At 37.4% G+C, this 17,460-nt stretch overlaps 1 protein-coding gene across 5 annotated transcripts in view; it reads left to right on the plus strand.

Annotated features, from left to right (window-relative positions):
* The first annotated feature begins 841 nt into the window (after positions 1–841).
* The window catches only part of OPA1 (OPA1 mitochondrial dynamin like GTPase), a 92,812-nt gene continuing 76,193 nt past the window's right edge, over positions 842–17,460 (plus strand). For 2 of the 5 annotated variants that reach the window (XM_032869268.1, XM_032869271.1), the window contains exons 1-6: positions 843–1,061; positions 7,461–7,779; positions 8,436–8,532; positions 10,201–10,308; positions 10,807–10,860; positions 11,546–11,613. In XM_032869268.1, the coding sequence (XP_032725159.1) occupies positions 1,030–1,061; positions 7,461–7,779; positions 8,436–8,532; positions 10,201–10,308; positions 10,807–10,860; positions 11,546–11,613 (678 nt within the window). In that variant the 5' untranslated portion in view covers positions 843–1,029. Of the gene's footprint in view, positions 1,062–7,460; positions 7,780–8,435; positions 8,533–10,200; positions 10,309–10,806; positions 10,861–11,545; positions 11,614–17,460 lie in introns of all 5 variants that reach the window. The other 3 variants (XM_032869270.1, XM_032869272.1, XM_032869269.1) reach the window with 2 other exon arrangements.

Here is a 17,460-nt window from a genome sequence, read left to right on the forward strand (position 1 = left end):
AAGCTTCCTACACTGAGAGTTTTGGGGGTGGAAGAACCAGCAAAGGAGAATGGGGAGTAGCGGCTCCTGGAAAAAAAGGAAAAGGTTATGTCCTAAAAACCCAGAGAGAGAAGCCAACTAAGGAGAGTGCTGGTTACCCAACATTCTCAACTAAATGCTGAGGTCCAGTGGCCACTGATAATATGGAATTGTTGGAGGCTTTGACACAAGCCATTTAAACAAATGAGTGGGATTAAAAGCCAAATGAAAGCCATTTAAAAAGTGAATGGGGGGAAAAAATCATTTTCGATGCTTTTATAAAGCGCACAAACTTATTCCAAACCCACAGCTGCTCATCCGAGCCCTTCTCAGATGTGACCTTCAGAGGATCCTAAAGCACTTAACCAATCCATGACTCCTCTTGCTTCCCAGGATTGTTCTGAAAGTGCTTTGTAAACAAGGACACCGAACAATCCACTGGCAACCACTGGCTTTTATTATTCTATTACCCTATCACTGTATTCATTTGGTACTACGTAGGCTCCTCCATGCCCCCTCAGTACTAAATTTTCTTAAATCGGGAGCCGATAGCCACCTAGAGAGAATTTATCAATCCGCTTTCTTCGCCCGACACCCCGCCAGTCCCTGCTCAACTCTGAACTCCTCCCCTCTCCAAATCTTTGACCAGGGAAACTCAAATTTCGTTAGTTCCATCCCGGAAACGAAGAGAGAGTGAAACGGTGAGGGGAAACGGAAAGTGTTTGCTTCCTCTGGAGGCTCTGAGCGAGAGCACTACTCCTCCGCGGACCGTTTGTGCTGCCCTCCTAGGAAGGGTGAGTGGGTGCTTGTTTTTCTGACGGACCGAGTACGGGTGCCGGGCGGGCTCTCACGGAAGTCCATGCGCCATTGGGAGGGCCGCAGCGGCTGCTCTGTGCCCTTGTTGCCGAGGGCTTCTTCCTGGGTCATTCCTGGAGCAAGGGCCGGACGGGGGCTGACACCCAGGCTCCCGCGTGGCCCTGTAGGCGCCTGTGTGACCTCCTCGCCGGCGGGATGTGGCGACTACACCGGGCCGCCGTGGCCTGGTAAGTGTGGGCTCCGACCTGGCCCCGTTATTTCTGGGGCCTCCAAAAAGCCGAGTTATTTCATTGCTACCTCCGGAATGTGCACATAACTTTCAGGCCAGGCGGAGAAGGTTGGAGGATTCCGGGATATTTTTGAGGACCCGTGGTTACAGGAGCCCTGACCCGGCTTACCTGAGGTGCCGGCTGCAGTACTGGCCCTTGTTCCTGTCCTGTGCCACTCGAAGATTCTGGGCTCTTTTCAGTCTTGGCTTGTCTCTGTTGTCCTTTTGTCCCTGCCTCTTTCACCTTTCTGTCCTTGCTGTTATCGCTGTCTCTGGTTGCTTCTTGTTTCTGCCCTCCACCTCCCTGGCTCCTGGCTCTATTCATGTGTCCCCCTCTCCGCCTTTCAACTCTTTCTTCTACCTCCACGACAGGTGTACGTTGCTCTTGCGGGTACTCGTTCTTCTCCCAGAGTGAAGAGGCTCTGCCTATTGTCCTAATCGTCTGAGTCTGATCTGGGCAGTGACGCAAATGGTGTCGGAGATGGTGATTAGAGATGCACACTCAATAGCAGCTTTTCAGTGTTTAGGGAGGAAGACTTGCTTTGGATGAAAAGTGGTGAATATAACACCAACTTTCTTATCACATGGTTACTACTGCCCTGGCCTGGTTTAATCCCAAGTAAAAAAATCTTAGGATCTTTTCATTCCTGTGGGTTACTATATACATGTCAATAAGATTTAAATTTGACTTTATCTTTAAATGTATTTGTGTTCTGATATCCTTAGATACTTTCAGGCTTAACTTATTGTTGCAGGCTGTTGATAAGAAGTCATATGCATCAAATACAGTTGAAAAAACTTGGTTTTCCTGAATTAGCCTCTCAACACCTGTCTTGAATTTTTTTCATACCATTGTTTAAAGGGTATGGATAATTTATAGTTTTTATAAGGAATGGTATCCATTTTTTATGAAGGTTGAGTCTAAATTTAGAACTGGATGACATGCAATAGTTATAGTCAATTAGACTAATTGGATAGTTATTTCTAATTTTATGGAATTTGAGTTTCTGAGTAAATCCACAACTCTTGATACTGCAGTAAATTATTTACTACCTTTTTATTTCTACTCCTCCCTGTTTCCTGGAGAAACATACCTAATGTTATTTAAATAAAAAGGGAAAAGGCTTTGCAGAAAACATTATGCTTCATTGGAACAATTGAGACATGTAGGAAAATTGTAAAATTTGAACTTAACAGACTGATTAATAACTGATATTTGTTTATTCAGGTGGATGCTGTTGGGCTAAATTGTTTCTTAAGTTATTATGGACTCCACAGAGTCATGGCTTAAAAGTGTTTATGTTGATAGCACAGTTTAGCTTTCTTGCAGAAGAGGAGATGGGGAAGGTTAGGAGCCTCAAGCTCTGGAGTTTGTGTTTTGCTGTATTTCTTCTGCATGTTTGTTATGAAGGAGTACATTTAAATTCCCATTCTTAAGCAGATCGATCGAACATGAACTTTTTTTGATATAAGGTATGTAAATACATACTCACTGACAAATAAGAAGATAGTGACCAACATTTATTTAGGTGCAATAAATGTTTGTGTAAATTTGTTGAAAAAAATTCGTATTAGGAGATGTTATATAGTTAAAAGAGATGATAGATGAGAGAGAATACATGATTTCGGGAGTCATGAGGGTGGTTGTTTTGCATCACATTGATTTTTAGTTTGGCCAAATATAGAAGTCTATATTCAAAATACTTTTTCAGAACAGTAAAGGCATTGGTACATTTTTTTCTAGCATCCTTTGTTACTAATACAGACTCTCAGGACAATCTGATTTTTGTGTTTTTGAAGGTATTCTGCTTTTCCCTTCCCAGGAGCTTTCAGGATCTTGGCCTTATCTTTAATTTCTCAAGGCTTTGTCCTTGAGAAAGGTGTAGGTCCCCCCTCACCCCCACCCAAATCTGGCTTGGTACTAGTGGGCCTTTCCGTTAAAAAGATTCTTTCTTCAGTTCTTCAGTTTTCTTTATTTTCTTCCTTCCATTTTTCCTCTTTTTGTTTTTAGACTCCTTTTAGATGAATTGGTCTTCTTAGGTTGATCCTGTATGTCCATGATTTGCAAAATATGATCTGTGCTTATCATATATTTTTAAAAAATAGTAGGCATATGCCACAAATGTGCATATACACACTTATTTTTGAATTACATCTCTGTATTACTTAATTATTTACATTATAATTCTACCCTAACATAATCTTGAAAGATGAGATACAAAAAAATGCTGTATTTAGAAGTGTTGGTACTTTTTCCTGAATCCCAGTGAGTTATTTTGTGTATCCTTTGAAACACATTCCCCACACATCCCCACTTTGGATACCAATTCTCTGAGTCACTTTTTTCTCATGGTTTCCACCTTTTTTCTTTATGTTCTAAGTTCCCAGGAGTTTCCTTAATACATTTTTTGGTGTTGCTGTTCATTTTTTTTTTATTATTGACTATTACAGCTTTAATTTCCATGAATTCCTTTCAAGCATTTATTACACTCTTAAACATATGTTTAATTCAATAAACTTTATAATAGCATCTTAGCAGTAGGACTACTTGGGTCTTGAGTTTATCTAATTTGGATATATATTTGGATTAACTCCTTTTTTGAAAAAAAGCAAACAACTTTTGAGGGATACAGTGTACTCATTGATACATTAGTAGAGGTTAGTGCGGTTAATGTTGAAATGACATTTATTGAGTACTTACTCTATGGTCATTGCTAGGTTCTTTCACCTTTTATTTTGTTTTTGCTATTGTTCCAATTACATATGTTCATTCAGTGAATTTATTAAGCATCTACTACTTGTAAAACACTGGGCTGGGCTTTAGAAATACAGTGAAAAGCAAAACAGGACCACCGTGGCTTTATGAAGATTGCAGTTTACTGGTAGAGACAAATATTAATCCAATAATTACCCTGTTATTTAATACCAATTTTATGTGCACTGAAGAAGGTAAGAACTGTAGCAAGGGACTTGAATTAGAATGTAGATCCAGGAGAGGAGGGAATGCTGAGGTGAAACCATTTGTGACCAGAGTTAACAGGAGTAATGGGAGTTAAGTAGGTACAAGAGTTTGTTCAGGCGCAGTGGGTATCAGGGCCTTGAGGTGGGAAGGAGTATGGCACAGTCGAGGAGCTAGATGAAAACTGGTCTGGGTGGAGCTGGGAGGTGAGAGGGAGAGAGGCAGGACCAGACCATGGAGAGTTTGGATTTTATTCTGAATGTAGGAGGAGGCATTGAGATTTATGCAGGTGAATGACAGTGATCAGATTCACTTTTCAGAAGAGTGCTCTGATTGTGCTGTGGAGAACACTGCAGTCAGGACTGTTACAGCAGCCCAGGTAAGGAACCCTGGTAGTGGAGACGGGAGAAATGGAAGCCTCGAGATCTGTGTTGGAAGTAGAACTTGAAGATGAGGAAGGTATCAAGAATGAGCCCCAGCCTGTGGCTTGTGCAACTGCCGGACAGATGTTTTTGCCATTTCCTGATACAGGAAGTACTAGAGAAGGTCTGGGTTTGGGGGGAGGGAGGAAAGATATCATGAATTTGAATTTGGACATTTGGGATACTTTTCGATATCTAAGGGGTGATGTTCAGTAGGCAGTTGGACACAAGGGTCTGGAACTTAACTATTTGTATTAGATGTAGAAGTTTGGAGAAACATGAATATGTATATGGCAATTGAGGAAATGGGTGTAGATAAGATTAGCTAGGAAGAGTGAATAGAATGAGAAGAAAAGTGACTTTACATCTGAGTCCCATGCTCCCAACATTTAAAAGGTAGTTGGTTGAGCATCTGCTTCTTGATTTTGGCTGGAGGGGTCGTCTCTGGGTCCTAGGATCAAGCCCATGTTGGGCTGTGCACTCACTGGGGAGTCTGCTTGGGATTCTCTTTCCCTCTCCCTCTGCCCCCTACCCTCCATGCTCACAAGCTCTCTGTCTCTCTAAAATAAATAAATCAAAAAAAGGGGGGGAAGGGGTAGTTGGGGAAGTGGTGCCTGAAAAAGAGTGGTCAGTGAGTAGGGGTAAAGCTAGCGACTGTTGGTATAAAGGAGTTCCTGCAAGGAGGGGTCAGATATTGCTGAGAGAGAGAAAATGAGAATTGAAAAAATAAATGCCCATTGGAAGGCATCAGGACATTCAGTAAGGGGTGTTTCAGTGAAGTGATACAAATGGAAATCAGGTTGGTTTGGCTTTTAATAGAATAGCTAGAGCAGGGAACTGGAGGTTTTTTTCCATCTCTTCTTTAAATTGAGAGAGACTTGACTAGTGATTCCTAAAAAGGCAGAAAGAATTCAGAGGAAACAGAGGGAGTTGCCTTTGAAGGGAAGAGGAGTACTTGCTGTAATCTTACAGGACTCTGGGTTCAGGGCTCCGGGAATTCGGGGGGAGCAGCTAGAGGAGGGTGGGCGTAGATGCAATAGGAAGCAAGGAAGCAACAGCATGTCTCCTCCAGATGGCTTCCATTTTCTCCAGAAAATTGCAGGAAGTATAGGGAGAATATTGGAGGGTAGAGGAGTGGGGAGAACATCCGAAATGGTCCTAGCAGAGAGTGGAAGAATGGATTGGTAAACAAAGTAGGATTGTCAAGCATTCTTGGAGCCAAGGTGAGATGTCTGTCCAGTAGGTGCAGTTTTCTTCAGTAGTGCTTCATTCCCTTGGTACAGGCTTAAAGTGATAAGGTTCATCTAGGCTTTGCATTTTGCCAGACAAGTGTAACAAAAAGCCAGAGGGCAATTGAGTTTAGAGTATTTGTAAAAAAGTCATTGAAACTGTGAACTATGAACTATGAACTATTTATAAGGTGGGTAAGTAGGTAAGTAAATATGGTAGAGACTAATAGGTTAAGAAGAAGATAGAAGGATCCATGACTTGGTTCTTCCAGTAGGATCAAAGATGGTTATAGTGAAGGGGTGATGGGAATTATGGTCTGCGAAGAAGATAACTTAGATTAGTGATTATTGGCAATAATTCTGATGTAGCTATTATCCCATTTTAACAGATTTTTAAAAACTGAGCCTTTGGCAAGTTCATAATTTGCCCTTGACTGCACACAACTAAGCAGTGAAACTATAATGGGACCAAAGTTTATCTGGCTTAAAACACTAAGTGGCTGTAAGAAGAGAGCTAAAAGAAGTTTGAGCTAAATATTATGGAACCGTGGGCTACTTGCCCCACCCAGTTGGTTAGGCTCTTGATTTTTTTTTTTTTTTTAAATATCTGTAAGTGGCAAAAATGTCAGGATTACTGTTTGCTTCTTCCCTCGATTCCCATGTCAGTTCATCATTCTGGTATGTCTTTCCTTTTTCAGTGCTGCCACCTCAACTCACTCTAGCGTGTTCCCTTATATCTGCACAACTGATACACAGTCACCTTATCACTCCCCAAATTACCAAAACCTGGGTGGCTTCAGCAGTAAACATTTATTTCTCACAGTTATTGGTGGCTGAGAGCTCCAGGATCAAGGTGCCAGCATATTTGGTATATGGTGAGGACTCTCTTCCTGGCTCATAGACAAGCAGCATCTTTTTGTGACCTCACAAGAAAGAGAGGGGACAGAGAGATCCGTGCCCTTTATTTTCTTATAAGAGCACCAGTCCCAACACAGGGGCTCCGTGCCCATGACCACATACAAAGCAAATTACCTCCCAAATGCCTCACCTCCAAATACTTCATGTTGAGAATGAGGCTTCCATATATAAATTGGGGGAGGACACAAATATTCAGATGGTTGCACATTGCTTTTAGTATCTTCTTTCATTACTCTTTAATGAATTTATTCTACTCAGAAACTTTCAGTCAGGTGCCTTATATATAGAGTTAATGATTGTTCCTTAGTTTCTATCCCTGGGCTGTCTCAGGATCCTGAGACCCAGAGGAGAGGCCAAAGAATAGGTATTCTAAGCTGTTGGAATTTTTGTGCTTAAAAGCAGGTTTGCATTCATTTTGTTTTCCAGTTTTACTGATAGTGAATAGCAGTTAATAAAAGAAGTAAACGAGAGGACAGGCTCTGGAGTCCCAGCTCTTGGGTTTGAATCCAGTGTGTGTGGACTTGGGCAAGCTATTTATGTGTGTGCCACCTTTTCCTCATTGGTAGGATGGAGGGAATACTGGTATTTTCACCATAGGATTTTTAGCAGAATTAAAGGAGGTAGCACATGCTGCATGCAGCAGTGCCTGGCATGTAATAAATGGTTAGTAAATGCGAGGTGCGGTCCGACATAGTGTGTTTGAACACACGCCCGCAGGTGTGTTTTCTCTTGTGCATATTGCTCTTTTTTTTTTTTTTATCATTTTCTTTGCACTATTACCCAGTCTGATCTTTGTCCCATGCTCTTTTTTTTTTTTTTTTTTTTTCTAGTGAGGTCTGCCAGTCCTTAGTGAAACATAGCTCTGGAATCAAAGGAAGCTTACCACTACAAAAACTGCATCTGGTTTCACGGAGCATTTATCATTCACATCATCCTACCTTAAAGCTTCAAAGACCCCAATTCAGGACGTCATTTCATCAGTTCTCCTCTTTAACTAACCTTCACTTACGTAAATTGAAACTTTCTCCAATTAAATATGGCTACCAGCCACGCAGGAATTTTTGGCCAGCGAGATTAGCTGCAAGACTCTTAAAACTTCGCTATCTCATACTAGGATCTGCTGTTGGGGGTGGCTATACAGCCAAAAAGGTGAGTCTCGTTTCCATTGCTTTTCCAGTTAGTTTAGCATGATTATTTGAAGGGTTTATAGCACAAATCATTTTTCTTTAGTGCAATAGACTGTAATTTGATGTTTAAAAATGTATTGTGTATCTCTACCATGTGCTAAGTTGTTTTAATGATGCTAATAGAAAACTGCTCTCTGAATCTTGGTTATACTTATAAGAGATCAGAATGGCCCTAATGGAAGGAGCATTGGGCTGGAGTGAGGTCACCTAGGTTTGATTTTCAGCTTGCCACTTAGTAGCTCAGACAAGAAAGTAGTTGGCATGCTAACACAACCACTTTTGGGCAGCTTTGAGAGTAGAGGCAAGGTGTCCTGGCCCCTGGTTTGTCTTCTGTTCTGCAGTATTGTTTAAAGCCAAATGATGAAACCTGTTTGAAATAAGACTGTCTTTTGAATTTTTACATTTTCCATATTTTGTAAAGGAACATTTACATATTTTATATGCTTGCCAACTAATTTATATTTAGAAGAGCCAAGGCTACTTTGTTTCTAAAATATTTGAACATAATACATCGTTTTTAGTAGATTAGCATGTTTTAATTAGATAAATTAAGGTAGTTTTTCTCTATTTTTGTATGACATTCAGAGCATTTGATTGGCATACTTTCTTTTCTTTTAGACTTTTGATCAATGGAAAGATATGATACCTGACCTTAGTGACTATAAATGGATTGTGCCTGACATTGTGTGGGAAATTGATGAGTATATCGATTTAGGTCTGTATCATCAACATTAAAACATGTTTCTTGGTTGTATCTTTGGGAAAGAGAAATAGTGGTATTGAGATTTTCTTAACTCATGAGCTTACTGTGTAGCAGTTTTATTTGAATGATAGACATAATAGAATATCAGAGAAAAAATTGTTAGGAAAAAAAAATAATGTCCTCACCCATCACTCACATTTTCTTTTAGTTGCAGCTAATCTGTGTGTGTGGTTAATATTTTAGAGCCATAGTGAACATACGCTTTCATTTTTTATCTTTTGCTAACTAACAGATTTGTCAGCTAAGCAGCCTTCTAGACATCACTTTCAGTGTTTTGTATTATTACCCAGAACAGAGGCACCGTGACCCACCTAACTAGTTAATTTTGACTAGCTCCCTTGTTTACCCCCACTTCTTGTAACCAGGTCCCTTAAAGTCTGCTATGTGTCCAGAGTAATTTCTCCCCATAGTCAGCCACTGTTCCCCTTTTTCTATAATGGGTAAATGAGAAAAAAGTATATTTGATAGTTCTGATTGCCAAGATTAAGCTGAGTAGTTAAAAAAAATTTTTTTTCAATGAAATTATTTTCCTCAGCCTCTTTTTTTTAGACTTTGTCTAATTTCTTAGCCTAGGTGTATATGGGGGTAGAATTAATCTGTGTACTTACTCACACGGCATTTCCTTAAAGAGAAGACCGTGCTGCATTGACAGAGGAACCTGCTGGAATTTGAAGTATTCTTTGAGTATTTTTCCAATATTCATGTGGAGAGCTTTCGACTTTGATGTATTTGCCAGTACCGCTGAGGGCCTGGATTCTGAAGCTGGCCTGGCTGGGCTTGAAGCCTGACTCCCCACTTGTTCGCCGTGTGCGCAGGTCCAGCTACTTAACCTCAGTGGCTCAGTCCCTCACCTGTAAAGTGGAGTTGATGATAACTGTTCTGTAGGGTTGCTATGAAGACTAAACAGGTGAATGCTTTTATAGCACTAAAACAATATCTGACATATATCCTTATTTTGAGAATATTTATGTGTTTTGCAGAGAAGATAAGCCTATCCTAATTCAGAAGATACTGTAAAGTGGTAAACAAAAGTAAATACTCTGACCATTTTTTAAATGAAGCTAGCAAAAATAAAACCAAAGCTTGCCTTGGGCTCTTCAAGACAGTTACTTCTAAATGGTAACAAGTGTGACTTTTCTGAAAGTCTGTGAAAGGACAGAGAAAAGTAATGGAACTCTGTTTCTGAACTTGAACTGAGATTTCATTACTTTTTTTGAGTTTGGACCAGGTGTTACAGGAGGCGTTTTTCTCTTTTTCTTTTATTCTTGGCCTCTTCACTGTGACCTTCTCCTTAAAACTACCTCTGATTCCAATACAGTGTTAACCTTGTTAATTTCCTCCTTGTTTTAAGTCATTTAACTTATAGATCAAAGCTGTCCATCTTTTCACCAAAGCCAGACATTTGGTGAGTTTTTAAACAAATTTCATGGCTCATGGAATATCCTCAGAATTACAAATTGTTCCAGATACATGTAGCAGTTGTGGTTGTAATAGGGAGAAAAATGCAAAAAATATTTTAATTTAAATTTATATATGACACTTAAGTATGGTGTTATTTAAATTTTATAAGTGTTGTAATAGTGAAATTCTTATTTTGAGAATTTTTTTTTTCTTCTCCAGAGAAAATTAGAAAAGCACTTCCTAATTCAGAGGACCTTGCAAAATTGGCACCTGACTTTGATAAGATTGTTGAAAGCCTCAGCTTATTGAAGGACTTTTTCACCACAGGTAAGGAAGGACCTGTTTGATCTCACTTAAAATGTCAGAAACCCAGGAGGAAAAGTACTGAGATATATTCCTTGTTGATTCCTGTCTTTTAAATGAAAACAGTTAGTACAAATGAAAAACAGGTTTTTGAAAAAAAGACACACAAAGTTTTGGTGCTCATTGGTTTTAAATTTTGTTTAGTGCAACAAAAATGAAAATCTGTAAGAGTTTAAACATGCTTGGCTTTAATCAATGAGGGAAAAAGTATTTCTTGTTCCTGACAAGTAGATGAGACTTCCTATGTGCTTGCTTTTCATAATTGGTTAGAACCAATTTGGTGATTTTAAGACAAACTTAATTATGATGGACCATAATGAGTGGAATTTATTGAGGTTAATCCTGTTGTATTTGCCCAATTCATGCCCTATCATGATATAACTCTGAGATCTCAGACATACTTGTTTGCTCATTCCTGTCAAATTTTACATTTCTATTTCCCCTTTTGCTGGTTTTTCACAGGTCACAAATTGGTTAGTGAAGTCATAGGAGCTTCTGACCTACTTCTCTTGTTAGGTGTGTAAACAGACATTTTTGCTGACCTTCACATGCCTTTTAAATGCTTCTAATAAACTAGTTGCAAATAAAATTGCAGACCAAATTTATGCTGCTTATGCTGAATTTTACAACTCCAGAACTATATTGGGCAAATTCTTTATCTTACAGGAGAAAATAAAGAAATAATTATTTTGCAGTAAAACTAAAATTCCTAAGTATGTATCTATAAGATTAAAACTGTTACTGCTTAACCAAAATACTTTCTCAAAATATCACTTGATTTGATTGTTTCATAATTGAAATGAAAAGTAATTTTAGTTTGTCTCATCTGCCCTGTCACAGTTGACATTTTAAATTTATTTTGTTACTATCTGTGGTCTCTCATGGCAGTGGTAAATGGCTGAGCTGTAAGTACTCTCATGGAAAATAATCCTTATCAAATATTGTCTTCTTTTTTTTTAATTGAAATTTTCAGTGGAATTTTAAAAAAACATGTCCTATAATATTTAAAAAGGGGTTTTTTTGGGTTTTTTGTTTGTTTGTTTTTGCATAGGTTACCAGTATGTTCCCTAAAATAGGAATAGCTTTTATTTTTCAAAAAAGTGATTTTTGCTCTAAAAATCTACTTGCCTTTAAAATAAGTTGGAATTTGGGCTTTTGACAGCAATGGAGAATTTAAAGGACTGCATTATTTGTCTTTAAGGTTCACCAGGAGAAACAGCATTTAGAGCAACAGATCATGGATCTGAAAGTGACAAGCATTATAGAAAGGTAAGTACAACGGAGAATTCATCACATCAGTAGTCCTGAAAGAGATAAAATAGTTTTTACCCACCTAGAAGATTTGACAACAGTAACATCTCGGGAGCAAATATAAAAACATCTAAGTAGAGATGTTTTTAATCTTGATACAAAGTGGAGGTACTATGTGACAGTTCTGGAAATACTGGAGAAGCCCATTTCCTTCAAATATGCTCTATGAAATACTAGTTAAAAGCATTGTTTTCAACAAAGGGCTTTATTGTTAAATATGTATAGGAAAAGCTGATTAAGTAATATAAGCAAGCTTTTCTTTTCCCTAGGACTTCTCAGACCTTAATATACTTGTGTGCATTGTGAATCCCAGGAGAAGTCAAAGTGTACAGAGTCGTCCAGATTTATTTAGCAACAGAACCTTTTTCCATGAAATACATTCTAGGGACTACTGTTTTTATGGCATATACTTTGGGGAAATATTAAGAGAATAGGAAATGGACTGTTAGAGGATAAATTGATTTTCTCACATTAATAGTTAACAATTGTGTATGGATTTATTTCAGTTATGTCAATTTCAGTACTTGTGTTAAAATCCATACGAATGTTTGGGAGAGCTATTGATATAAAATAACATATGCATTGCTCTTTATTTATATTCATATGTTAACCTGACATTCTCTTAGTCTTCGTTTTTTTCATCTTTTGGAATTGGCGACATAACTGATTCCTTGGAAGTTTTTCTGAAATAATATTTATATAAACAGATACCTAAAAAAGATATTTAATGAACATTTCAGAATTAAATATGGAATATGTAACTTTTATACTGAAGGTTATTATGGTTTTTAATAAATTGAAGGGAAATTAATTTTATGTTTATTTGGAAGGCAGAAAGAAAATAATTACTATGTGTAGGTTTCCATCTTTCTCCTTGTCCTTTAACTTTGAACTTTTTATAGGATATTCAAGTTTGAATTCTAGTATTTCAAAAGACTTTTCTCTTGCCTTTTAACTAGATCTTTTGGAGAAAACATTTTAAAATGTGTGTACATAATGTGTGTTTGTGTGTAAGTGTATTTGCCTTTTAACTTGATCTTGTTTGATACCTTTTCCATTGGCATTTTAACAAAAGGAACACCTTTGACTATTCATGCTACTGCGGAGAAAAGTTTGAATAGCAATTAGCCTATTATGCAAAGCTTATTTTGAGCCAAGACCTTGTCCCTTAATGCAGGTACACTTAATATGCAGACAACAGCTAATCTAAAGAGGGGGTAGGAACCTCTCTTACTGGATTAGTAGTGTGGTTTTAGAGTGATGAGGCCTTGTTGCCTAGATCATTTAGGGGAGGTCGGCATCTTTGCTCTTCTCTGGTATGGCCAAGGAGGATTGCTTTGGTGAATGAAAAACCTGTTTCGGGGTCTAACTCAGATAATCTCCTTAAAATCCTGCTAAGATGCTTAACGAATAATTGGTAAGTGATCAGGAGCTTTGCAGTACAGAAGCAAAAGAATGGATCCCTAGGAATATCATTATATTCTCAGATGTTATTTTACACAATAGACATAAAAGTAAATTTACTGCTTTATTTTAGAATTTACTTCGCTTGAAGGTAAATGTTCTCATCTACTATTTCCTTTTAACTTCTTCATAATTTATGGGGATTATCTTTCCCATTAAAAGCTCAGCAATTAATATTACTAAGTCTAGAGTTGTAATTAAGCTACTTTCATTACGGTTTAAATTAAATTGTAGCAAATGCTAGTATAAGGATTTATTATACAGGAAAAGTATTTCCAGCCTCAACTAGTGGTTTTGAATTTTGTTAATATGCAACATTATGGGTTTCAAGGCTTGGTACTTACCTATGATACGCTTACCTATGAGAGCCCCAGATCAAAAATGGTATTCAGAGTTTGAAGCAGTCATGTCTTAGCTTAATGGTTGTCTGTGTTGTACCAAAATTTCTGGCCAGACTTAAACTACAAATGTAAAATTTAAACTACAAATGTAAAAGTAAATGTGAATCAATTATTTTTTAAAGTAGTGAAACATTTCTACAGCTAGAACTAGAAAAGAGATTTGTCCTTTCTAATAGAACACAGGGGCACCTGGGTGGCTCAGTCCATGGAACATATGACTGAGTTTCAGCTGGGGTTGTGATCTCCCCATCTTGAGATGGGGCTCTATATGGGGCCCCCCACTCAGCAGGGAGTCTGCTTCCCCTCTGCCTCTCCCCCTACTCATGCACATGCACTCTCTTTCTCTCTCCCCCTCCCCCTAAAATAAATACATTTAAAAAGAACAGGAACAGGTAGGACCTTTCAAAATCAATTGAAGTGAAAATGATGGAGTTGAGAGAATACAGATTCAGATTGTTGGACTTGAGTTAGACAGAATGAATGGCACAATGAACTGATTACCTGTGGCACCCAGTCTGGGGTCACTAGACTTTTAAGTACTCTGGAAAGTTGTAATTGAGGTCTACCAAAAGTCTACAAAAGTGAACAGCATGTATTTCTGCATGATGCTGCACAGGCTAACTAAACATCAAGTTTCTTTGACTTTGCCTGGATTTATATCCACTCAGTTTATGGACAGTAGTTATTTACATCATTTGACCAGAAGTTCTGATACATATTACCAAATTTAAAAAATGGAAAAATACCAAAACCACTTTTCAATAAATGGTATTAGTCAGAAATTTTAGAATTTGCATCGACTGAAGAGAAATATTAGAGCCCTTGATGTCAACTGAATAATATCCTTGAGACCAGGAGACCTTCAAAACCACCTGAAGGAAAATTGAGAATTGAAGTGATGAGCCTTTTTTAGTGAATAATTTGCAAATCTGCAGATTTCTATATATCAGTCACAACATAGGTGACAAGACCATTTAGTGAATCTCCTTTTTTTAGATTCAGTAAGATTGTCTGTGACTAGTGAAAACTAACTTGCTAAATGACAGTTATTTTCTGTGCTTTTGTTTTATCATGTTTTTGATTGGTCATAAACATCTCACAGAAGAAGCAGTATGGTCATTCTGAAGGTTACAGACACATTTATAATTTATAGGAAATAATTGAAGGACCTTTTAAAAGTCTAAATCATGAAGAATGGGGATACTGTTTTAAGTATAATTATTAGGTAGTAATTAATGTTCTTCCTTTTCACATGTTGCTCTAATTCTTATTTTTGTGGCTTTACTTCTGTTGTACCTTCCAGCTGAAATCTCTTACCTTTTCTGCCAAATTTTTTCTCATCCTTAAAGCCTTGCTCTGTTGTCCTCTTCATGAAACCTTGCATCATTATTTTAGTTCCATTAACTCTATACTTAACACTGAAAATGGTTGCCAACTAAAACATTTACTTCTGCTTGCATTCTATCATAAAATCTCCGTCCTTAGAACATCTAGGATAATACTGAGCTTTTAGCAAAATTGAGTGATTGATTTAACACAGTAAAAGAGATGCTAATTGAAGTATATAAATTTCATTTAATGCCAACAAGTAGGCCACAAAATTTTATATAAGATGTGTTCGCTCTGATCACATGTGAATTTTCCTTGGCCTTTGGTGTTTGGCAGCTACCGAGGAGCATAGGAATACAAAAGCAGTACCTGTGCTTGGTAACTCTAATGAAACAGCATTGCTTAAGTAGGATTTATGTTTCTGGGATTCCTCGGGCAGCAAATAATGCACTAACTGTGGCAAAATGAAATTCCCACCACCAACATCATCAAGCAACCGAAGATCAGTAAACTTAAGTTTCCTGAGCAGCGAACTGGCAACAACTAGAGTAGGTTAGAATCTTAGCTAGGAAGCCAACCCGCTTTTGCACCAGAGCACAGTAGTTAGGAAGCAGAGGGATCAGAGGAAGAAAAGCAGGGAAGAGCTACATGAAGAAAAATGGAATGGCAAAACAGGCAATCCTATTTTATTCCTTCAGAAGCACACTGTCCTTTTACGTCTTTTAAGAAACATTAAGTACATACTTTGTATCTAATACTATTTTTTGGTAACAATTTAGAACAAAGGAGATTTGTAGGAATTATAATATTGATAATAACTATCCATAACAGACTGATTTATTCATCTCTTAAAAATTATCAGTTGTAGAAATTGTCTAACTAGTAAAATGGGAAATGATATGTCTGAATAGAAGCAGGTTAAATAATCCAAATGGAAAGACATATTTCCTTCTGATATCCATTAATAAACATTTTTCCATTGACCATAAATACCTTGAACAGTACTATGTATTACTGGGAGGGGGGAAATAGTTGTTTTTAGCTAATCAAATAGAATTATTCAAATTTTGAAAAGTAGTTTAATGCATACCAGTATTTTTTGAATGGAAGGGAAAAGAAGTCTTCACTTTCATAAAGTTCTTTTCTAGACCCAAGTTACTTTTAAAACTAATAAGGCAGAGGTTAGCACTTTTCTGTAAAGGGCTAGATAGTGACTATTTTAGGTTTGTAGGCCCAAAGGTCTTTGTGGACTACTCAGCCAGTCCACCTTCTTAGTGATTCAGATATGCCTTCTGGTGTATTGAAGTTTTACCATTTTCTTCTTTTAAATATGGATTAAATCGGATGGAGTCAAGCTACTTTGTAAATAGACTGTCATTGCAATAAGACAGTATCAGGCACAGATTTTGTAGTCACACTGCCTGCATTCAGATCCTGTCCTGCTTGCTTTCTGAGCTATGTGATCTTGGTTGGACAAGATCAAACTCTAAGTTGCTGGTCTCCTCTTCTGTAAAATGCAGACCCCCTGCTTGATAGGGTTGTTTTATGTATAGCCCTTTAGCACAAGATCTGCACATAATAAAACTAAACAAATACTGGCTGTTAGGGTGATGATGATGGTGATGATGATGATTACCTTACATTTTTAATCACTGTATGAGTTTATCACCTATTAACATTATTTGATGACTTTTCTCCCCTTTTCTTAATTTCTATGGAGTCTGTTCTGGGGATTATGAAAAATGGGAAAATAGATTATAGGGCTGATGTATACCTTACTGACAGAATATACATTTTTTTGAAAAGCCAATTTGGATTTTTATACTAGAAACTTCATGTGCATCATTATTATTAGGTAAAAGTGGTCATAATTCGATTTACTGAAGGAGCAAACATGTGCCAAGCCTTTCCTTAGGTGTCAGCTGTAACACATCTCAAGTGTCAGGTCTTATTCTAGGTGGTGGGTATACAAACAGTGTAAGGGCCTAGTTCTGCTATGAATTTTTAAAATGCTGTTATAAATACAGTATTTTAAATGTATTCATATATGAATGACTTCTAAATTTAAGATTATTTAAAATCTTTCCTATCGAAAGGAGAGACTTTAAGGTTTTCACAGCATTTTTGGCTGATGTTTTGGTTTCTAGAGTTATCACTGATTTTCTTGATCTAATAATATTTTTAAAATCTGACAATTCTATAGAAATATGAGACTGTGAGAGTTGCAGTATCAAATTGACAATAAGAGATGTTTAGAGAGCATATCATCTGTAAATAACTATCATCTGTAAATAACTTGTTATTTACAACAATTATTTTTATATATAATGTGTACGATTTTAACATAATTACGTGCTATTTCTTGATGGAAAATGTCTGAGGTTGGGAAAATATTTATTGAACAAAATGTATTTTGTCCATTTGTAGCCACATTTCTTTCCCTTCCTTATTCCACATGGCCTTAGCTCAGAAGCTGTGTTTAGGGTGAGATTTGATGCCCCAAATTGAATAACAGTAACTTCCTTTAGTCATTTAACATAGTATAAGTAGTTTTTTCCATGTCTAATTCTTGTTTTCTTCCTAGTCTTTTTAGGAGGTAACAGTTAATTTC

Source organism: Lontra canadensis, unplaced genomic scaffold (genome assembly GCF_010015895.1).
Source record: "Lontra canadensis isolate GAN:19392208 unplaced genomic scaffold, GSC_riverotter_1.0 scaffold38, whole genome shotgun sequence".
Taxonomy (NCBI): domain Eukaryota; kingdom Metazoa; phylum Chordata; class Mammalia; order Carnivora; family Mustelidae; genus Lontra; species Lontra canadensis.